General features: G+C 46.0%; 2 protein-coding genes across 2 annotated transcripts in view; both read left to right on the forward strand.

Annotated features, from left to right (window-relative positions):
- The window catches only part of LOC306795370 (pancreatic secretory granule membrane major glycoprotein GP2-like), a gene marked incomplete at its 5' end in the record, with an annotated part of 56,150 nt that extends 53,094 nt beyond the window's left edge, over positions 1-3,056 (forward strand). Inside the window, 7 exons of the mRNA XM_079293869.1 lie at positions 95-214; positions 829-1,013; positions 1,109-1,269; positions 1,742-1,993; positions 2,176-2,335; positions 2,430-2,532; positions 2,632-3,056. Coding sequence (XP_079149995.1) covers positions 95-214; positions 829-1,013; positions 1,109-1,269; positions 1,742-1,993; positions 2,176-2,335; positions 2,430-2,532; positions 2,632-2,723 — 1,073 coding nt within the window. The 3' untranslated portion in view covers positions 2,724-3,056. The remainder of the gene's footprint in view (positions 1-94; positions 215-828; positions 1,014-1,108; positions 1,270-1,741; positions 1,994-2,175; positions 2,336-2,429; positions 2,533-2,631) is intronic.
- LOC306795516 (alpha-tectorin-like) overlaps positions 1-24,303 on the forward strand; it is a gene marked incomplete at its 5' end in the record, with an annotated part of 173,979 nt that overhangs the window by 60,923 nt on the left and 88,753 nt on the right. The gene's annotated exons all lie outside the window — the stretch shown is intronic.

Genomic DNA, 24,303 nt, shown 5'->3' on the forward strand with positions numbered 1-24,303 from the left:
CATAACTTTACCATTTGTCCTACTTCTGGAAAAAGGTATTTTGTTACTTGTTTTTTCTGTTTCATCACTCATCCTTTCCCCACTATTTCCATAGCTGAGTCAGACCCCTGTGAACAGCTGAACTGCACAGAGTATGAGTGGTGTGGTAAGAAGCACGGTGTGTACGGCTGCTTCTGTGATGAGGACTACCATCGGCCCAACAATGAGAGATACGGTGAGGCCAACTGTAAGATTAGTAGTAGATATTGCTTCATAGTACAACGGCATTGTTTGTGAAATATACACCAACGTAAGACCACGGAACAATAATATCCACTCAGGTGTCGGTTTATCATCGTTCTTTTGCCATAATATCCCATCCCAGAGCTTAGAACTCTGTTTGTGCACAACTGACGGCATGTGGAAGCTAAAGATTACGGTCTTGAAAAAAAGTGCAACCTGCAACTTAAACCAATTCACTTTTAAATTCTGCGTCAATTTTAAATGAATTCAGCCAATCTGAATGGCACCCCTGAACAAATCTCAGCCAAGGCTCATGGGTACTGCAGTAATGTGAACCGTGCACAATGCCAAAATGAGAGACGAAACATGATTTCATGGAAACAGCGTTAAAATTATTTAAATGGTCAATATAAACCATGAGGATTGTTACAATATCTGTGAGTCACAACTCTGTGGGTTTGTCACTATGAGCAACACCTTTCAAATTACATATACGGTAGTTATTTAATACAGGAAAATATTGATGAGTGCAGATTTAACTATGAGGTTAGCTACAAACACTGCAGAATTGTTTTTAAAATCTCTCTCTCTCTCTCTCATACATAGACTCGTCCATCAGTTGTTCCAGTAGTTCAGGCACCATATCTTTGTCACGCTGCCAGCTATTTGAAGCTGGCTTCCACTCCAGCGCCCTCCACCTGCGAGATGACTCCTGCAAAGGGACTCTCCAGGACGGACGACTGGTGTTCCACTTTAACAATGACGACCAGCTGTGTGGGACAGCTCTCAGGGTACAGTCCATTTTAGACATTGATGTGCTCCATCAGACATATTACAAGTACAAGCAACGTACTGAAGTTTACCATTTTTTCATTTGAATTTTAAGAGCAATGGAACCCATTTTATCTATGAGAACACCATCCAGGGTGACGTGGACCCTCATGCATGGCTAATCAGCCGCCAGAGGAGCATTCAGTTGCGTTTCTTCTGTGAATACCATCTGACCCAGGCCCTGTCTATGGATGTGGGCATCAACCCTGTAGAGAGGTAACAATAACAACACCATCTACTTTACATGTTTTATGCTGACGAAATACAATTTCCACAATCCTTTTTATAGTGAACATATGTCCATAGTGATACGTCATGACGTATGTTTCAATATTTATGTTTTCAATAACTACCATATTTAACAGTGCTACATCTGCACCTCAAACCTTTTTTAAGTACTTATCTTCTGCGACAGTGATGCTTGATGATGACAAAGACTGAAAATAGTTAGTTATAATTAAACCTTTGTTGTCATAAATCCACTACCCACATTCTGCACCCAATGCAATCAATAAACTTGCCATTTAAACCAACAATACGAAGAAAAGTTAAAAGAAAAGAAAAAAAACTGTCCCTGTTCTGTAATTGTGAATGTGTCAAAGATTGTCAACAAGACGTTGTTCCCAAGAACAAGCCAGTGAATTGGTCCTTCTCAAGTGCAATCAACTTCTTTGTTGTTTTTTTGCAGCATTGTGAGAAAGAAGCTTCCATCAGGCCATGGACAGTATCTTACGAGAATGATCCCCTACCAGGACGCTGGCTTCCGCTATCCCCTGGCCAGTGGCAGGAACATAGAAATGGAAGTTAACCAGAGGCTATATGTGGAGATTCGGACAGAAGGAGTCGATGCAAGGCAGATCTCCACCATTATGGACTCTTGCTGGGCCACGCCAGTCAACGACGCCAGCTACCCTGTCCGCTGGGATCTCATACATGAAGAGTAAACAAGCTATTGCAACTTCATGTAGTTTAGCATTCTGATCACTGGTTCTTGATTACCCAGAAAATGATTTACTCTTGAAGGGCCTCTCTTCACTCGCTCCACCCTTCCTCACTTTCACAACTTAACCCTGTTTATTTTATAGTCCAGCTGGTAACATTGTAACCTCTATCTCCCTCCAGGTGTCCTAACCCAGCAGATGGTACAGTAGAGCTGGTTGCGAACGGCATCTCCACGGTGGCCCGATTCTCCTTCGAGATGTTCACCTTTAACAACTTTTCATCCATCTACCTGCACTGCCAGGTCCACCTGTGTCTTCTGAGACACAACAACTGCACTGCTGTAAGTGCTACTGTGTTTGTGTGCGTTCATAATGAGTTTGGATAGATTATCAAAAGGTGCATTAACAGAAACCTCCAATGTTGTTTTCCTGCAGCTATGCTACCCAGGCCACCACAACCGAGTTGCAAGGGACGTATCCCAGCATGCCATGACGGGCATCTCAATAGGACCACTTACCATGCCGCTCAATCGGAAAGGTAAAACCCTCTTACCTCCTCATGACTTTTGCTCTTTTGATAACACTAATCTTGATGCATACATTTTATGTACTCTAAACTTTAAATCTTCTCTTACAGCCAGAATGGTGAATCCGAACAGTGCCTCAGGCCAGTTGGCCTCACTGGTGACCCTGCTAGTCAGTTTGCTGACAGTCAAAACTCTGGTGTAGGGCGTTGAAAGATGATCCATATTCTAAAATCATACTCAACATATTCTCAACATACATTTACTTTTAGATTGTGTTTCTATTAGAGAGGCCTTTTCCTTGTGTTGTGTTCTGTTTTTGTGGTTTGCTGAAAATTGAAGTAATTCTGCTTTATAACCATAAATGTGCAGCATGCTGAAGCTGAAATCGCTTGCCTTTTGTTGTTTTCACTATATAAGATGTTTATCGAGTGTATCCTTAGTTTCTTTGTCGGGGTTCTAATCATTAGATTTCTATCATTTAAGAAGTAACCAACCATGTATAATGAAGGTTGAAAATATAAATACATTTTCTCAATGCATGGAGTATGGATCTCATTTTCTATTGTCCTTAGAAGAAGGTTGTGTGGTTGCTGCAAGCTGCCAGCATCACTTAATAATTGAATCAACAATGACCGGGTTATGGCTTAATACCTGCAACCCACTGCAGTGTAATGAATTTTGCACTTACAAAGGATTTACACTCAATGAAATGCAAGATGTCTTTAATCTGAACATGAGGTTTGCATGCTTCTTTTAACATTCCCTCATTGACAAAATATAATTGAATTAACTGCCACATATAGCTAAAATCTTTAGACAACAAAGGAGTGGGAAAGAAAATTGAGCCAGGATCTAACAATAAATTGAAGGCACCGTGTCCTGCTCACTCTCACACACAACCAGCAGAGATGTGCAGCAACACATGAAAGTCATGTCACAAGGAAGGTCAATAAATGATCACATACATAAACAAAGAAATCTGATATGAACAGGGCCTATCTCTGTAATTATTTTTTTCCAACAAAAATATACAAAATAATTGTTCTATTGTGCAGCTCAAGGTGGTGTCACATTGACATTTAGGAGGAAATTTCTTCCGAGAATAAAAATCAGTGTATGAATGAAGCAAGAGTGTTGCAGTAAAAAAACACATAATTCCCATAATTTACTACTGTTACGACCACATTAAAAACAATTCTCTTGGTTTTGGAGGGGCAGGGGAGGATAGTTCATCACAAAGCAGCAGACAAGATAACACCAGATTAACATGGACCAGGATGGGGTGAATGTTGGTTTGTTGTCTGCTGCAATTAATGAGCTTTACAGAATTCCCACTTCACTAGCTTAGGACCCCGCCTCAGCCGAGGGTGAACCTACGTTGATTATTTGGAGCGTTGCGGAATGGTTAGTGGAGATTAGCCCGTAGCGGTTTGGGGGAGGTTTAGTTGAGGATCCACTGCGGCTCCCGGGCCTTGCAAATCCCCATGTGGTATAGGAGGATGATGACTGTGGGGGGAGATAACCTTGGGTGGAATGGTTTAACAAGAGGGCGGGAGGGTGGGATGCGGAAAGCACGAGCCAGCTGAGGCTTAGAGTGGGTAGGTATTTGTAGGAGTGTGGCCGGAAGTGGGCGAGTGGCTGAGGCGTGGTCCTGCTCCTGAAATTCAGCTTAATCAATTGATTTACAATTCACTAGCTTAGGACCTCGCCTCAGCCGAGGGTGAACCTACGTCGATTATTTGGAGCGTTGAGGAATGGTTGGTGGAGATTAGCCCGTAGCGGTTTGGGGGAGGCTTAGTTGAGGATCCACTGCAGCTCCTGGGCCTTGCAGATCCCCAAAATAAGTCCTCCTGGAAGCAGGGTTGCCTGCCCGTGCGCGGGTCGATGAAGCTGGCGAGTGTAGTTGGTAGGCGTGGGAAGGTAGGTTATCGACGGTGGAGTTCTGCTGATCGATGGTCGGCAAGATTGAGTAAGGATTTATGGGTTTGAAGATGGCGTTGGATACGGCGGAACCGATGTTTTGGAGGGGCGTTTGCAGGAGGGCGGATCTTCTGAACTTCTGGAATGAGAAACGAGAAAGCCATGGTGTTGTGGTGGCCCAGACGTGAGCTGCATCGAGAATGCGCCCTTGACTGATGGGTGTCGCAGCGTCATTTGATGATTGGGTAAACGACTAGGTTGTCAGGAGTTTAAGATATGGACTTGCTGGGCCATCCATGGCCCCACGTAATGGCTGCGGCTACTATTGGTCAGATTTCGTAGCATGAGGGGAAACGACTTGGCATTTGCTTGTGAGGTCCGAGGATTGTCTACGGCAAAACGTCGTCTGTCGTGGAAACCCCCCAAAGACGGCAGAGGGAGCGGCATCGTTGGGGAGCGGCATCGTTGTGTTCACCGATTGTGTGGGTCCATTGCTGGAAGTGGACGGGGTGGGGGCACTGGCATCCCGGTGCCAGGTGTCCTGGTTACGGCAACTTGCTGTGGTTGCTGGAAGTAGGAGGCGGTGGGCACTGGCATCTCGGTGCCAGGTGCCTTGGCTAAGGCGACTTGCTGTGTTTGCTGGAGGGAGGCAGCGGAGGGCGCTGGCAACCTGGTGACGGGTGTCCCGGTTACGGCGACTTGCTGTGGTTGCTGGAAGTAGGAGGCGGTGGGCACTGGCATCCCGGTGCCAGGTGTCCCGGTTATGGCAACTTGCTGTTTTTTTCTGAAAGTAGGCGGCCGGGGGCAATGGCATCCCGGTGCCAGGTGTCCCGGTTACGGCAACTTGCTGTGTTTTCTGAAAGTAGGCGGCCGGGGGCAATGGCATCCCGGTGCCAGTCCGGGGGGGACTGGCATTGCACTGATCTGTTGCTGCGATTCGTTGTTTTCTTGCTGCGATCCGTTGCTGCGTGCCGTTGTTGCGATGCGTTGTTGCTTGCTGTGATCTGTTGCTGCGATTCGTTGTTGCTTGCTGCAATCCGTTGCTGCAATCCGTTGCTGCATTCCGTGGCTGCGTTGTTGCGTTCCGTTGCTGCGATTCGTTGTCGTTTGCTGCGATCCGTTGCTGCGTTGCTGCTGCTGCGTTCCGTTGTTGCTTGCTGCGATCCGTTGCTGCGATTAGTTGTTGCGTTGCTGCGATTCGTTGTTGCATTGCTGTGTTGCGTTGCTGCGTTCCGTTGGTGCGTTCCATTGGTGCTTAGAGAGGGGGACCGCTTAGAGAGGGGGACAGAGAAAAGAAGACCTGGCAACCCTGGGTATAGGCAGAAGAAGGGTGGTGTAAGGGAACAGCGAAGGGACAGACAGGTGAATCCGGCGAGAAGGTGGAATGGAATACTGTGGAAATTGAAGGGAGGAAGATAGAGTCGGCATCTTGTATGGAAAGTTGAGTTTGCCTGAGGTAGTGGAGGGGGATGAGGGGTGACGCGCTGCAACCTGTCATCCCGGAACTTTGTGGGTTGGAGGCAGAGCTTGGGGTGCATTGTGGCATCACGGTCGTTGGCGTTACGCCGGTGTGTTTTGGATGTAGGTACGTTTGTGTTTTTGTGTTTGTGATGGTGAAGTTGGCATGATGTTGCCCAAGAACCAACAATACAGAACATCAGGAAGGGAAAGCAGGGCTTACCCCAGCCTGTTCTCAGTAGGGGGGGGGAACTGCTGACCCGGACGGGGGACATCGTCGGGGAGTGGAAAGAGCACTTTGAGGAACTCCTAAACCGGACCCATCACAATGGGCGATCCAGTCTCTGTACGACTGCAGTAGGAGCTGTGTCCGCATTCTCGGCAATACGTCAGACACGTTCCCGGTGGGTGTTGGCCTCCGCCAGGGCTGCCCTTTGTCACCGGTCCTGTTCATGACTTTCATGGACAGGATATCTAGGCACAGCCGGGGGGCGGAGAATGTCAGGTTCGGGGGTCTCGGGATCGCTTCTCTGCTGTTTGCAGATGATTTGGTCCTGTTAGCCTCCTCGGATCGTGACCTCCAGCATTCACTGGGGTGGTTTGCAGCCGAGTGTGGAGCGGCGGGGATGAGAGTTAGCTCCTCCAAATCTGAGGCCATGGTGCTCTGCCGGAAACCGGTGGATTGCTCCCTCCAGTTGGGGACGGAGTGCCTACCTCAAGCGAAGGAGTTCAAGTATCTCGGGGTTTTGTTCACGAGTGAGGGTAAGATGGAGCGGGAGATTGACAGGCGGATCGGTGCGGCTGCAGCAGTAAAGCAGGCGCTGCACCGGACCGTCTTGGTGAGGGGGGAGCTGAGCCGGAAGACAAAGCTCTCATTTTACCACTCGGTCTACATTCCTACCCTCACCTATGGTCACGAACTCTGGGTCGTGACCGAAAGGACAAGGTCGCGGCTACAAGCGGCCGAAATGAGCTTCCTCCGGAGGGTGGCCGGGCTCAGCCTTAGAGATAGGGTAAGGAGCTCGGTCAACAGGAGGGAGCTTGGAGTCGAGCCGCTACTCCTTCGCGTCGAAGGGAGTCAGCTGAGGTGGTTCGGGCATCTAATTAGGATGCCTCCTGGACGCCTGCTGCCACTGCGACCCGACCCTGGATAAGCGGAGGAAAATGGGTGGATGGATGGATTTAGACATTTAGAAGTGGAAATAAATGAATAAGAATGATTTGGGATTCAGATACTCCAGCCGATCACCTCCTGCAGCCTGACACACCAGACTCAGGGCCCACTAATGAGTCTCCTGTCTCTATATAAACTCTGGTCCTGCAGTCTGGGGTTGTCAGGTCGTACCGTCTTTCACCCGCTGAACCCCCGTGGCATCCTCTGCCCTCCTTGTGGTCTACGGATTACACTCTGCCGCTCTGCCCGCCTTGTGTTAAAGGGACTACAATCGCCGTCAAGTGGCCAGCCCTCCGGTGTCGAGCCACGGGACTCACACCGTCGATCTGTCTACTCTCTGGTATCGAGCCACGGGACTTCACGCCGTCAACCTACCAGCCCTCCGGTGTCGAGCCACGGGACTCACACCAGCAATCCACCTGTCCTCCGGTGTCAGACCACGGGCTCCACACCTGCACACACAGTCTAAAATAAAACCTGTTAATATTAACTTCTGTCTCCTGTGGTCTTGCGTTTGGGTCCTACCTGTGAACTCCCGTGACACTCTCTCTCTCTCTCTCTCTCTCTCACCCACACAGACCCTTTTATTTAAGGATATGCAGTGTTAACAGTATCACCCTGATGTCCTGCCTGCTGTCCTCCCTTTGTCACTGAAAAATGTCTTTCATTATGTTTTGGGTGATGAAATAATTAAATTGACACTTTTTAAAATGAGAATTTTATTTTGATTCACGAGGCAAATTCATCCAAGATAATCCTCTGTATCGATCCTCTGTATCGATTGTCATTCTTGAGATTACATTTTGCAAAAAAGAATGCGACATGGATGAAATAAAAGCTATTCATTGTTTTTCAAATGTGTAAGTAGCTGTAAGATAAAGAACAAATCATGCGACTCGATTAACCCATGATAGCCTTTATTGTCTTGAAACACTGTGGTTGAGTGTTCTTATGCTGCATGCCAACACTCCTTCATCTTGCACATTTCAAACCGTCGCATTGTTGAAGTGCCTTTTAATAAGTACCTCAACCTATTACACATTGTTTCTTTGTATGAGTTGACTTTCCAGTTAGTTACACACCTACTTAAACCATTCAGATTCACTGGCAGGTAGTTAATGGCGTGACTGTAAAAGGGGAACTACACCCATTTTAAAGATTCCTGTTTGTTATTCCGAAGACCTGAGCCTCCCATCCATTGTCTATGGAGCAGCATCAGACTTCATACTAATTATAGATTTACTTCCCTGGTTTCTGGCTTTGAGAGAGTCATGTTCATAAATAATGATTGAAATGATTGAACTTTTCTTGGCCATGGGAATAACATATTGGTATTCTTAAGTTAATTTAGATGGTGGTACCCTTTACTTTTCTAATGAATGAACTGGGTTACTTTTAACTAAACTAGAAATAAACAAAAAAGGGAACTGAATGCTGGACTAAACATATAGAAGATATATAAATCTACTGATAATTTATAATAATAACTTCACAATCATTACACTGCTTTTTCAAAAGAACTTAAAAGAACTGATACGCTCAAATGGATGGTGACCGAAAGACAATAGAACGTTTGTTTGTTTATTGTCTTTTATTGAAAATCCTTTAAATAATTGCAGAATTGTTATTCTCACCCATTAAGAAGGGACAGGAGGTTGGCATCAGAGGAGCGGAGCCGGTGGGATGGAGTGTGGTGGTGAAGCAGGTCGGTGAGGTAGGAGGGGGCCTGATTGTGGAGGGCTTTGTGAGTGAGGAGAAGGATTTTGTATTCGATCCGTTGTGGGACGGGGAGCCAGTGGAGTTTCAGCACTAAGTTTCAGCAGCAGATGAGGAGCGTGATGGGCGGAGACGGGCTATGTTTTTTAAGTGGAAAAAGGCAGTTCTGGTGATTTGTTTGACGTGGTGTTCAAAGGAGAGGTTGCTGTCGAACATGACTCCAAGGTTAATAAACCATTATATTTGTTAAGTATACTCGTGTGTCTCTTTGTTACAGTTTTAGAGCAGATATGTGACAACATGCATTTTTACAAATGCATTATTTGTAATTCCAACTATTGGAATTATTGGTGTTGCAATGTAACTGATAATATAATGACACATAATGCCTTTCCTAAGAATTGTTCAGACCGTGAATTTGTCATAATACATGATATGAATATATATATATATATATATATATATATATATATATATATATATATATATATATATATATATATATAACATAATATGCAGGACAGTGTTTTCCAAAAACAGCGGACGACATAGCTGCGTTGCTTCCAGTATATGAAACCTCTGACTGCTTCCTTATCTGTCATTTCATCATTTACTGTAACATTGTTTACGGCAAACACTACAATGGAAGGTCCTGAGTGATGAATGGACTACGGTTAGGATAGCTTGTTGATCAGAGGATATGAAGTCCATAGGCAGAATCGGGCAAACGATCCGTTCAAGCATCAACTTCTACTTCCTTATAATAACTGTTATTTTACCACTAATGTCATCCTCTGTATCGATTGTCATTCTTGATTAGATTTTGCAAAAAATAATGCGACATGGATGAAATAAAAGCAATTCATTGTTTTTCAAATGTGTAAGTAGCTGGAAGATAAAGAAGAAATCGTGCGACTCCGGTAGATTAACCCATGATAGCCTTTATTGTCTTGAAACACTGTGGTTGAGTGTTTGTTGATTTTATGCTGCATGCCAACACTCCTTCATCTTGCACATTTCAAACTGTCACATTGCTGAAGTCCCTCAACATTTTTCACATAGTTTCTTTTTATGAGTCGGTTTTCCAGTTAGTTACACACCTACTTAAACAATTCAGATTCACTGGCAGGTACTTAATGGCGTGACTGTAAAAGGGGAACCACACACATTTTAAAGATTCCTGCGTGTTATTCCTATGACCTGAGCCTCCCATCCATTGTCTATGGAGCAGCATCAGACTTTATACTGATTAGAGATTTACTTCCCTGGTTTCTGGCTTTGAGAGAGTCATGTTAATAAAGACTGATTGAAATGATTGAACTTCTCTAGACCATGGAAATAACAGATTGGTATTCTTAAGTTAATTTAGATGGTGGTACCCTTTACTTTTTTAATGAATAAACTATGTTACTTTTAACTGAACTAGAAATAAACAAAAAAGGGAACTGAATGCTGGACTAAACATATAGAAGATATATAAATCTACTGATAAGTTATAATAATATCTTCACAATCATTACACTCTTTTTCAAAATAACTTAAAAGAACTGATACTCTTAAATGGATGGTGACCGAAATATAATATAATGTTTGTTTGCTTATTGTCTTTTATTGAAGATCCTTTAAATAATTGCAGAATTGTTATTCTCACAGTCTGCAGTGAAGGTGTCATAGTAGCCTTCTTAATGAGGCTACTATGACACCTTCACTGCAGACCCCTCGAACAAATCAATCATCCTCATTTTCTATGATCATGCACCAGCCAGTAAAGGTCTGCGTGCATTTGTTTTTACGAGGGTAACCAATATCATTTGAGATACAACATTCATTAATACTCAAAGTACTTTGAAGCAAGTACATCGACACTAAAATAACTTTCGAACAACTTCCTTGCTGAACCAATTCTGATAATCTGTGTTATTATAAATGCACAATGGGAGGTTTGGTTCACTAGTTATGTCGAAGCAATTTCATTCGATTGATGCAAACATTGAAACAACACATTTATGGGTCTGTGCCAACTTTTACTGTACAAAGCCTTGTTGCAGTGCTGCAGCCTCACAGCCGAGACGCATAGGAGCCAAAGGAGCACATGCGAACAGGTAATTCATTGATTTGATTTTAAAATAAGTTATTCATTTTAAACTGCCTGGTTGATATTGTTAGCATTTTACACACACACACACACACACACACACACACACACACACACACACACACACACACACACACACACACACACACACACACACACACACACATATATATATATATTTATATATATATATATTTTTTTTTAAACTCCAGAATTTCTTAACTTTGTAAGATATGTCTTTTTTAACTTTTGTGCCATTTTTTCAGAAACCTTCAGAAACTTTTGCAGTTGCAGTCAATTAATATTTAAAAAAAGGTTGCACATGTATGACAATTTTGTGTAGAATGGGCATTTTAATGTATATCTTGATCAATAGGAATTTAAATCTCCAAACATCTTTTGCGATTATGAAACCATATAACACATTTAAGGTCCATGCCTATGCATCCTTGGTTGGATATGCAGTCTCTGAGTGCTTTCTAGTTGTTGGTTTTTTTGGAATTTAATTAAATACATTTGGTCGGCAGGTTTATATTTGGGGCTTTGGAGAATGGCACATCTAATCATGTTGCCTGTGCTGCTTTTGGGATTGATAAGTAAGTATGAAATTCAGTCCGTTTCAATTAAATACATTTTTAGTTTTGTTGTATTTCAGTAAATTCACTAACAGACTTGATGTTAGCAGAGCAGACTGATTGTTATCCAATTATATCTATGTGTTTGTTTTCATAGGTACGGTGACTCCTCAGACAACAGGTGAATTGAAGTTTAGATAATCTCTTAGTAATTTATTCATGTTATTAACATGTCAGTCATACAGTTGCTTTAGTTATCACTTCAAGATTATACACATTTCCCCTGGATTGCTGCTAATACTGCTGTTTGTAATTGTTATATGTATATATATATATTAGGGGTGTAACGGATCACAAACCTCACGTTTCTGTTCGGATCAAGGTTCAGGAGTCACGGTTCGGATCATTTTTCGGATCAACAAAGAAAAGGGGAGGAGACAAATATAACTTTGCTTTCAATGTATTAATTGAAGAACTTCGGGCTATAGTCTTACATGAAAACAAAAATATTGAAGATGTCCAATTTGAAACAAAATTAAATAAATAAATAAAAATAATACATTCAAGAATTCTGTTACGTTTAAGTGCAACATGAGGTATGTTGATATCCTCGTCCTTTCATCAATGTTGAAAGAAAGAAACAGCCAGTGAGCTTCCACTGTTACACTGAACTGAACTGCTCAGCAACAACTTGGGTCTGTGTTTACTTCCTGTCAGGTCATTCAAATACACAATAATGTTTACCATTACTGTGACATTATTTTCAAAAAGATGAGAATATCTCCATTGTCTGGGGAGAGGGTCGACCTTTCTGTGGAGACTGGAATATTATTGGGCCTCTCTAGCTTCACTCTGATACTTCTGTCAGCACCTGAACCAGGTGTGTGTCTGTGTGACTCTCACAGAGGGGGCGTGTCTACAGAACCGGACTAAGAATCACTCCGCCGTGGTGAAAGCGGTCTCTAGTCTTTTCCTTCTCATAGAGGTCTGGAACAGCTTCACACTGAAGTGGGTGCGTGAGTGGATTTCGTAGCGTGGCTCAAGCATTTTAACCAGATTTAGAAATCCTTTGTTTTCTACAACGGAGTGTCCCCGTCGCTGACAGACGGGATGGTGTCTCTTCATATGTGTGGACATGCCGATGTTTTGCCGTTGTCGCGTGTCTTTCTCTTTAAATAACGCCGACATACCGTAACGCTTTGTCCACCACCCTCATCCGTCATTATACAGGGAAGACAAAATGTTCCCAAACTTACGACTTAAATGACGCCGCGGCTTCTGACGTTCCTCCGCTCGCCATGACGTCACCATTAAATGCTTCTAAGCTGCTCCGTTCACGTGAACACACTACTGCTTTATATCTGTTCACTGACACTCTGCATTGATATTCGGGGACTTGTTACTTGAAAAGGAACAGCAGCAGTATAACTTTATTACACACTATGATGATTACACTGTAAAAAAGAAAAGAATAAAAATACTCGATTGATCCGCGGTTCACGAGTGATCCGAACCGTGAGGGCTGATCCGAACGGATCACGGATCGATCCTTGATCCTTGACACCACTAATATATAGAGACATACATAGATACAAAATACACAATTTACATCCTCTGCCAGTGTGGAGTTTGCAGAGGTACCACACCCAAGGCATTGCTTTGCTTTGCTTTAACTTACAAGTTAACAAGTTACAAATACCAGGCTGATGTATCAATTAAATACAGTTTGATTTTTGTTGTATTTACGTAAATTCACTAAATTACTTTTGTTTTTGATGTTAGCAGAGCACACTGATATGTATCCAATTATATCCATGTGTTTGTTTTTATAGGTACGGTGAATTGGAGTTTAGATAATCTCTTAGTAATTTGTTCATGCTATTAACATGTCAGTCATACAGTTGCTCTCGTTATTACTTCAAGATTATACCCATTTCCCCTGGATTGCAGCTAATACTGCTGTTCATGACTGTTATATATATATATGGACATATATATATATATATATATATATATATATATATATATATATACAAAATACACAATTTACATCCTATGCCAGTGTGGAGGTTGCAGAGGTACCACACCCAAGGCATTGCTTTGCTTTGCTTAATTTACAAGTTAACAAGTTATGAATACAAGGTTGAAAGGTGGAGTTTCACCGCCACCCTCTGGTTGCACTTGGTATGTGGTACAAAGATCACTGTGCTGCACCTGCAACTATGCCCAACGGTGATTTCATAGTGTACAAAACAAGATCTTCAGGTGGTGTTACATTGCTTTTTAAATTAGAACTTTTTGACAGAAGTAATTTTGACTGTCCCAGAAAGCAAAGCCAGTGAGCCTTTGAGCGAATTATGTCTTTTCTAATGTTTTCTGTGACATGTTTTTCTGTTTTTTTTGTGACATCTGTGCTGTTCCTGCTATAACATGCCATAATGGATGCTGGGAAAAAGGTTTATTTCCCATTTATTTTTATTTATCTGCTGCCCCAACAACAACAGCTTCCCCAACAACAACTGCGGCCCCAACAACAACTGCAGCCCCAACAACAACTGCTGCCCCAACAACAACTGCTGCCCCAACAACAACTGCTGCCCCAACAACAACTGCAGCCCCAACAACAACAGCTGCCCCAACAATAACTGCAGCCCCAACAACAACTGCTGCCCCAACAACAACTGCAGCCCCAACAACAACTGCTTCCCCAACAACAACTGCAGCCCCAACAACAACTGCTGCCCCAACAACAACTGCAGCCCCAACAACAGCAGCTGCCCCAACAACAACAGCTGCCCCAACAACAACTGCAGCGCCAACAACAACTACAGCCCCAACAACAACTGCAGCCCCAACAACAACTGCTGCCCCAACAACAACAGCTGCCCCAACAACAACTGCTACAACTGCTTCCCCAACAACAACTGCAGCCCCAACAACAACAGCTGCCCCAACAACAACTGCTACAACTGCTTCCCCAACAACAACTGCAGCCCCAACAACAACTGCTGCCCCAACAACAACTGCAGCCCCAACAACAACTGCTGCCCCAACAACAACTTCTGCCCCAACAACAACTGCAGCCCCAACAACAACTGCAGCCCCAACAACAACTGCAGCCCCAACAACAACTGCTGCCCCAACAACAACTGCAGCCCCAACAACAGCTGCCCCAACAACAACTGCTGCCCCAACAACAACAGCTGCCCCAACAACAACAGCTGCCCCAACAACAACTGCAGCCCCAACAACAACTGCTGCCCCAACAACAACTGCTTCCCCAACAACAACTGCAGCCCCAACAACAACTGCTGCCCCAACAACAACTGCAGCCCCAACAACAACAACTGCTTCCCCAACAACAACTGCAGCCCCAACAACAACTGCTGCCCCAACAACAACTGCAGCCCCAACAACAACTACAGCCCCAACAACAACTGCAGCCCCAACAACAACTGCTGCCCCAACAACAACTGCAGCCCCAACAACAACTACAGCCCCAACAACAACTGCAGCCCCAACAACAACTGCTGCCCCAACAACAACTGCTGCCCCAACAACAACTGCAGCCCCAACAACAACTGCTGCCCCAACAACAACTGCAGCCCCAACAACAACTGCTGCCCCAACAACAACTGCTTCCCCAACAACAACTGCAGCCCCAACAACAACTGCTGCCCCAACAACAACTGCAGCCCCAACAACAACTGCTTCCCCAACAACAACTGCTGCCCCAACAACAACTGCAGCCCCAACAACAACTGCAGCCCCAACAACAACTACAGCCCCAACAACAACTGCAGCCCCAACAACAACAGCTGCCCCAACAACAACTGCTGCCCCAACAACAACTGCTGCCCCAACAACAACAGCTGCCCCAACAACAACTGCTGCCCCAACAACAACTGCTGCCCCAACAACAACAGCTGCCCCAACAACAACTGCTTCCTCAACAACAACTGCTGCCCCAACAACAACTGCAGCCCCAACAACAACAGCTGCCCCAACAACAACTGCAGCCCCAACAACAACTACAGCCCCAACAACAACTGCAGCCCCAACAACAACTGCAGCCCCAACAACAACAGCTGCCCCAACAACAACTGCAGCCCCAACAACAACTACAGCCCCAACAACAACTGCAGCCCCAACAACAACTGCTGCCCCAACAACAACTGCAGCCCCAACAACAACAGCTGCCCCAACAACAACTGCTGCCCCAACAACAACTGCTGCCCCAACAACAACTGCTGCCCCAACAACAACTGCAGCCCCAACAACAACTGCTGCCCCAACAACAACTGCTGCCCCAACAACTGCAGCCCCAACAACAACAGCTGCCCCAACAACAACTGCAGCCCCAACAACAACAGCTGCCCCAACAACAACTGCAGCCCCAACAACAACTGCAGCCCCACCAACAACAGCTGCCCCAACAACAACTGCTTCCCCAACAACAACAGCTGCCCCAACAACAACTGCTTCCCCAACAACAACTGCTGCCCCAACAACAACTGCAGCCCCAACAACAACTGCAGCCCCAACAACAACTGCTGCCCCAACAACAACTGCTTCCCCAACAACTGCTGCCCCAACAACAACTGCTGTCCCAACAACAACTGCAGCCCCAACAACAACTGCAGCCCCAACAACAACTGCAGCCCCAACAACAACTGCTGCCCCAACAACAACAGCTGCCCCAACAACAACTGCAGCCCCAACAACTACAGCCCCAACAACAACTGCAGCCCCAACAACTGCTTCCCCAACAACAACTGCAGCCTCAACAACAACTGCTGCCCCAACAACAACTGCTTCCCCAACAACAACTGCAGCCCCAACAACAACTGCTGCCCCAACAACAACAGCTGCCCCAACAACAACTGCAGCCCCAACAACAACTGCTTCCCCAACAACAACTGCTGCCCCAACAACAACTGCAGCCCCAACAACAACTGCTGCCCCAACAACAACTACTGCCCCAACAACAACTGCTGCCCCAACAACAACTGCAGCCCCAACAACAACTGCTTCCCCAACAACAACTGCAGCCCCAACAACAACAGCTGCACCAACAACAACTGCAGCCCCAACAACAACTGCTGCCCCAACAACAACTGCTGCCCCAACAACAACTGCAGCCCCAACAACAACTGCAGCCCCAACAACAACTGCTGCCCCAACAACAACTGCTGCCCCAACAACAACTGCTGCCCCAACAACAACTGCTGCCCCAACAACAACTGCTGCCCCAACAACAACTGCAGCCCCAACAACAACTGCTTCCCCAACAACAACTGCAGCCCCAACAACAACTGCTGCCCCAACAACAACAGCTGCCCCAACAACAACTACAGCCCCAACAACAACTGCAGCCCCAACAACAACTGCAGCCCAAACAACAACTGCTGCCCCAACAACAACTACAGCCCCAACAACAACTGCAGCCCCAACAACAACTGCAGCCCCAACAACAACTGCTGCCCCAACAACAACTGCTGCCCCAACAACAACTACAGCCCCAACAACAACTGCAGCCCAAACAACAACTGCTGCCCCAACAACAACTGCTGCCCCAACAACAACTGCTGCCCCAACAACAACTGCTGCCCCAACAACAACTGCTTCCCCAACAACAACTGCTGCCCCAACAACAACTGCTGCCCCAACAACAACTGCTGCCCCAACAACAACTGCTGCCCCAACAACAACTGCTGCCCCAACAACAACTGCTTCCCCAACAACAACTGCAGCCCCAACAACAACTGCAGCCCCAACAACAACAGCTGCCCCAACAACAACTGCAGCCCCAACAACTACAGTCCCAACAACAACAGCGGCCCCAACAACAACTGCTGCCCCAACAACAACTGCTGCCCCAACAACAACTGCAGCCCCAACAACAACTGCTTCCCCAACAACAACTGCAGCCCCAACAACAACTGCTGCCCCAACAACAACTGCTTCCCCAACAACAACTGCTGTCCCAACAACAACTGCTGCCCCAACAACAACTGCTGCCCCAACAACAACTGCAGCCCCAACAACAACAGCTGCCCCAACAACAACTGCAGCCCCAACAACAACAGCTGCAGCAACAACAACTGCAGCCCCAACAACAACTGCTGCCCCAACAACAACTGCAGCCCCAACAACAACAGCTGCCCCAACAACAACTGCAGCCCCAACAACTACAACCCCAACAACAACTGCAGCCCCAACAACAACTGCTGCCCCAACAACAACTGCTGCCCCAACAACAACTGCTTCCCCAACAACAACTGCTGCCCCAACAACAACTGCAGCCCCAACAACAACTGCTGCCCCAACAACAACTGCTTCCCCAACAACAACTGCAGCCCCAACAACAACTGCTGCCCCAACAATAACTGCTTCCCCAACAACAACTGCAGCCCCAACAACAACAGCTGCCCCAACAACAACTGCAGCCCCAACAACAACAGCTGCAGCAACAACAACTGCAGCCCCAACAACAACTGCTGCCCCAACAACAACTGCAGCCCCAACAACAACAGCTGCCACAACAACAACTGCAGCCCCAACAACTACAACCCCAACAACAACTGCTGCCCCAACAACAACTGCTGCCCCAACAACAACTGCAGCCCCAACAACAACTGCTGCCCCAACAACAACTGCTTCCCCAACAACAACTGCTGCCCCAACAACAACTGCAGCCCCAACAACAACTGCTGCCCCAACAACAACTGCTGCCCCAACAACAACTGCAGCCCCAACAACAACTGCTGCCCCAACAACAACTGCTTCCCCAACAACTCCTGCCCCAACAACAACTGCAGCCCCAACAACAACTGCTGCCCCAACAACAACTGCTTCCCCAACAACAACTGCTGCCCCAACAACAACTGCAGCCCCAACAACAACTGCTGCCCCAACAACAACAGCTGCAGCAACAACAACTGCAGCCCCAACAACTACAACCCCAACAACAACTGCTGCCCCAACAACAACTGCTGCCCCAACAACAACTGCAGCCCCAACAACAACTGCTGCCCCAACAACAACTGCTTCCCCAACAACAACTGCTGCCCCAACAACAACTGCAGCCCCAACAACAACTGCTGCCCCAACAACAACTGCTGCCCCAACAACAACTGCAGCCCCAACAACAACTGCTGCCCCAACAACAACTGCTTCCCCAACAACAACTCCTGCCCCAACAACAACTGCAGCCCCAACAACAACTGCTGCCCCAACAACAACTGCTTCCCCAACAACAACTGCTGCCCCAACAACAACTGCAGCCCCAACAACAACTGCTGCCCCAACAACAACAGCTGCAGCAACAACAACTGCAGCCCCAACAACAACTGCAGCCCCAACAACTACAACCCCAACAACAACTGCTGCCCCAACAACAACTGCTGCCCCAACAACAACTGCAGCCCCAACAACAACTGCTGCCCCAACAACAACTGCTTCCCCAACAACAACTGCTGCCCCAACAACAACTGCTGCCCCAACAACAACTGCAGCCCCAACAACAACTGCAGCCCCAACAACAACAGCCGCCCCAACAACAACTGCAGCCCCAACAACAACTCCTGCCCCAACAACAACTGCAGCCCCAACAACAACTGCTGCCCCAACAACAACTGCTTCCCCAACAACTGCTGCCCCAACAACAACTGCTGTCCCAACAACAACTGCAGCCCCAACAACAACTGCAGCCCCAACAACAACTGCTGCCCCAACAACAACAGCTGCCCCAACAACAACTGCAGCCCCAACAACTACAACCCCAACAACAACTGCAGCCCCAACAACAACTGCTGCCCCAACAACAACTGCTGCTCCAACAACAACTGCTGCCCCAACAACTGCTTCCCCAACAACAACTGCTTCCCCAACAACAACTGCAGCCCCAACAACAACTGCAGCCCCAACAACAACAGCTGCCCCAACAACAACTGCGGCCCCAACAACAACTACAGCCCCAACAACAACAGCTGCCCCAACAACAACTGCTGCCCCAACAACAACTGCTTCCCCAACAACAACTGCTTCCCCAACAACAACTGCAGCCCCAACAACAACTGCAGCCCCAACAACAACTGCTGCCCCAACAACAACTGCTGCCCCAACATCAGGAGGCTGTCCTTACAATGGTAAGATCAGAACCAGAGGGTGGTCACCATATAGTTCTTTACAGTAATGTGGATATGTGATCACCACTCCATGGAGATATGTATTAAGTGTTTGTTGAACTAAATAAACAGTGTATTTTGCTGCAGACAGCTGAGTATAATGTACATACTGCTATTACATTAGAATATATATTGCAATGCAATATAATTGCAATGCAATACAATTGAATTACATTGCATTGCAAGTTAAGTTTTTTCATTTCATACCAAAGCAGTTCTCAAAAGGTGACAATGTAATGTCTCAAGTAAGGCAGTTGACGACTTTTCTTGCAAGGCATCCTCTTCTTTATCCCCTAATTTTTGTCACCGTTCTATTGTTTATTGTAAAAACAAAGGCAAAATTGTCCACAACAAATTACCGTAAAGTCAAATGTCGAATGTTTTAAAAGTAATAGTGTCGACACGTTTCAGTCTATTCCGTGAAGTGAACTTTTCCTTTCTTTCTTCTGAAGATGAATCCGTGCAGCTTGGTGACTCATTCTGGAGTGACAGTACCTGTGCACAGAAGTGCACCTGCACCTCAGCAGGCCTGCAGTGTCACAACCAACGCTGCTCCTTTTCCCAAATCTGCCAACCTACTGCCTTTCAGTTCACCTGCCAGACGGTGCGGAGAGGCACCTGCACCATCAGTGGTGATCCACATTACTATACCTTCGATAACACAGTGTTTCACTTCCAAGGCACCTGCACTTATGTTCTCTCTGAGCAATGTGGTCGTGGGTTGCCCTACTATAGAGTAGAGGGCAAGAACGAGCATCGGGGCAGCACTCATGTTTCCTGGACACGACTGGTCAAAGTGTTTGTCTATAATGAAACCATTGAGCTTGTCAAGGGACGTCGTGGTGCAGTTAAGGTTGGTATTAAGAAATAAGTCTCCACTTGCTGTGATATATTAATTTTGTTCATATTTTTACAACTATGTCTTTGCTTGTTGGTGTGTTTACAGGTTAATGGCATCTTCGCAGACACTCCATTCTCTCTCAACAATGGCACGGTCCAGGTTTACGAGTCAGGTTTTTCTGTGATCGTCAGTACTGACTTTGGCTTGGAGGTGTCTTATGACACAAATCATTATGTTCGGATCAGGGTGCCCTACACTTACCAGAATGCAACATGTGGCCTGTGTGGAAACTTCAACAATGATCACAGGGATGACTTTCAAACCCGCCAAGGACAAGTTGTCAGCTCTGATGTGGATTTTGCCAACAGCTGGCAAGCATTGGGAGACAATGAGCCTGGTTGTGAGGCACAGTGTGGAGGTCTGAGCTGTGCTGCCTGTACTGAGGCTCAGACAGCTTTATACAGCAATACTGCTCATTGTGGTATCCTCCAGAGCACTTCTGGACCTTTTGCCGCTTGCCATCAACAACTTCCCCCACAGACCTTTTTGCAAAGCTGTGTGTATGATCTGTGTGTAGGAGAAGGATATCAACCCATTCTGTGCCAAGCCCTAAATGTGTATGCAAGTCGGTGTCAACAGAATGGTGTACAGCTGCCAAGCTGGAGGAGGCAAGGCTTCTGTGGTATGTCTGTCAGTCAAAAACATTATTTCATATAATCCTTGGGCTGTCATGATGTCAAGATACATCTTGTTTTCTTTTGTCTAGAAATCCAATGCCCAGCAAACAGCCACTTTGAGCCGCGAGGCACAGCATGTCCAGCTACCTGTGTCAGCCCCAATTCTACCTTCGACTGCCCTCTTCCTGTCCAGGAGAGCTGCATCTGCAATTCAGGCTACATACTTAGTGGTGGGGTCTGCATCCCTCATGCTGAGTGTGGCTGCAGCTTTGAGGGTCGCTACTACCGCTCTGGAGAAACTGTAATACTAGACAACGACTGTGGGAGACGTTGTAGCTGCAGTTATGGCTCCATGACTTGCCGTTCCCATGGTTGTGGTCCACTTGAATCATGCCGTGTGGAGGAGGGAGAAAGAGGATGCAGACCTAACAGCTATGGGACATGCTGGATAAAAGGCCCAGTGTCATATCAAACGTTTGATGGTTTGACATACCTGTATCCTGGGGCGTGTCGATTGACCCTTGCCAAAGTAATGGGATTGTCTAGTTTCCCACATTTTGTGGTGACAGCAGAAAAACTGCCCAGAGGCCAGCAGGGTTTTTCCAGGTTGCTAAAGTTTGAGGCAGAGGGAACACACGTGTCTATTGAGATGGCGAGCAGCAGAGTAGAGGTAAGTGATTGGAACTTTTTTGACAAGACAGATTCCGATGTGATACATCCAACATTTTAAAAGTTAGGCATTTGAACTATAATGAAGACAAATTTGACAAAAGGATTGCTGACGTGAGAAAGTTCAGTAATATGAATATTATTACAACTGTTTTAGGTTATTTAATGATTTAATCGTTTCTTCTGAATATTTAACAGCACATACCTTTGTTTAAATCTTGTGAACTACAAAGTAATTTGATCTACTGTTCAAATGGCCCTTTAGGTTGACGGTCAGCGGATAAGACTACCATTCAGCTCGGCATCCAACCGAATCCAAATCTACCAGAGCAGCATTCACAGTATCATCATTCGCACTTCCTTTGGTGTAACTGTGCAGACAGTTTGGCCTCACTTTGTGCGTGTCACTGCACCTGGTATCTACAACGGTTCATTAGGTGGACTCTGTGGTAATTACAATGGCCAGCCACGTGACGACTTCCGCACACCCAACGGCATTCTGGTCACCAGCCCTCAGGACTTTGGGGACAGTTGGCGGGACGGCTCTCTCGCTGCACAATGTGTGGAAAGTGTAAATCATGACTCTACAACACATAACAATTCCCGTGAGTACTGTGGCATTCTTGGCTCACCACGTGGGCCGTTTGCCCAATGCTTGGCCATGGAGGACTCCCAGCAGCATGTGAATGCATGTGTGGGGATCCTTAGAGCCTCTAGAGATCCAGCATCAGCACTATGTGAGGTCCTACGAGATTATGCACTGATGTGTCAACAGCAGGGCTTTGCCCTTGGACGCTGGAGGAATGCAACTCACTGTGGTAAGCACTGTGCCCCCTTTTGGTGCAGGTTGTTTTGATATAATGTAAATGACTTTGCGAAATTAATTGATTTTGTCTTCGTCTCTAGAGCAAACCTGCCCCCAAAACAGCCATCATGAAGTCTGTGGAAGCTCTTGTCCTTCCACCTGCCCCAGCCTCTTTCCCTTTCGTCTGTGACACTGTGTGTCAGGATGGGTGCCAGTGTGATGATGGTTTTATCCTTAATGGCAACCAGTGCGTGCGACCTACAGCCTGCGGATGCCATCACCAAGGACGCTATCGGCGAGGAGGAGAGCGATTCTGGGATGGTGAGGAATGTCAGAGCTTGTGTTCCTGTAATGGCACTACTGGGGCAGTCCACTGTATCCCCAACACCTGTGGTCCCCAGGAGTCCTGCCGTGTGGTGGAGGGTGAGTTTGGCTGCCATCCCAACCCTCATGGCACCTGCTCTGCCTCTGGTGACCCCCACTACCTCACCTTTGATCGCACCTTTGATGTGTGACATGACTCGCCGTTCAAAGCACTTCATGATTATGGGGGTCAGTGCCACCGGACGGTAGTCATTATAGCAGGACGGAGTGGGTTTCTTTGGCACAGGTATGATGATGGTGGCCTTGAAGCATGATGGAACAACAGCTTGTCTCAGAGAAGTATTAAAGACATCCGTGAAGACATCCTTAAGCTCCTCTGCGCAGTCCTTCAACACGCGACCAGGGATGTTGTCTGGACCTGTTGCCTTGCGGGTGTTGATAGTGGAGAGTGTCCTCTTCACGCTGGCAGAAGACACGCACAGAGCCTGGTCGTGGGGAGCCTGACTGCTTCCTCATCTGTCATTTCATCATTTACTGTAACATTGTTTACGGTAAACACTACAATGGAAGGTCCTGAGTGATGAATGACTACGGTTAGGATAGCTTATTGATCAGGGGACAGGAAGTCCAGATGCAGAATCGGGCAAACGATCCGTTCAAGCATCAACTTTTACCACTAATGTCATCCTCTGGATCGATTGTCATTCTTGAGATTACATTTTGCAAAAAAGAATGCGACATGGATGAAATAAAAGCTATTCATTGTTTTTCAAATGTGTAAGTAGCTGTAAGATAAAGAACAAATCATGCGACTCGATTAACCCATGATAGCCTTTATTGTCTTGAAACTCTGTGGTTGAGTGTTCTTATGCTGCATGCCAACACTCCATCTTGCACATTTCAAACCGTCACATTGTTGAAGTGCCTTTTAATTTAATTTAATCCTTTAAGTACCCCAACCTATTACACATTGTTTATTTTGATGAGTTGACTTTCCAGTTAGTTACACACCTACTTAAACCATTCAGATTCACTGGCAGGTACTTAATGGCGTGACTGTAAAAGGGGAACCACACATTTTAAAGATTCCTGCGTGTTATTCCTATGACCTGAGCCTCCCATCCATTGTCTATGGAGCAGCATCAGACTTTATACTGATTAGAGATTTACTTCCCTGGTTTCTGGCTTTGAGAGAGTCATGTTCATAAAGACTGATTGAAATGATTGAACTTCTCTAGACCATGGAAATAACAGATTGGTATTCTTAAGTTAATTTAGATGGTGGTACCCTTTACTTTTTTAATGAATAAACAGGGTTACTTTTAACTAAACTAGAAAT

This window comes from Melanostigma gelatinosum (genome assembly GCF_949748355.1).
Source record: "Melanostigma gelatinosum genome assembly, chromosome: 21".
Classification (NCBI taxonomy): Eukaryota; Metazoa; Chordata; class Actinopteri; order Perciformes; family Zoarcidae; genus Melanostigma; species Melanostigma gelatinosum.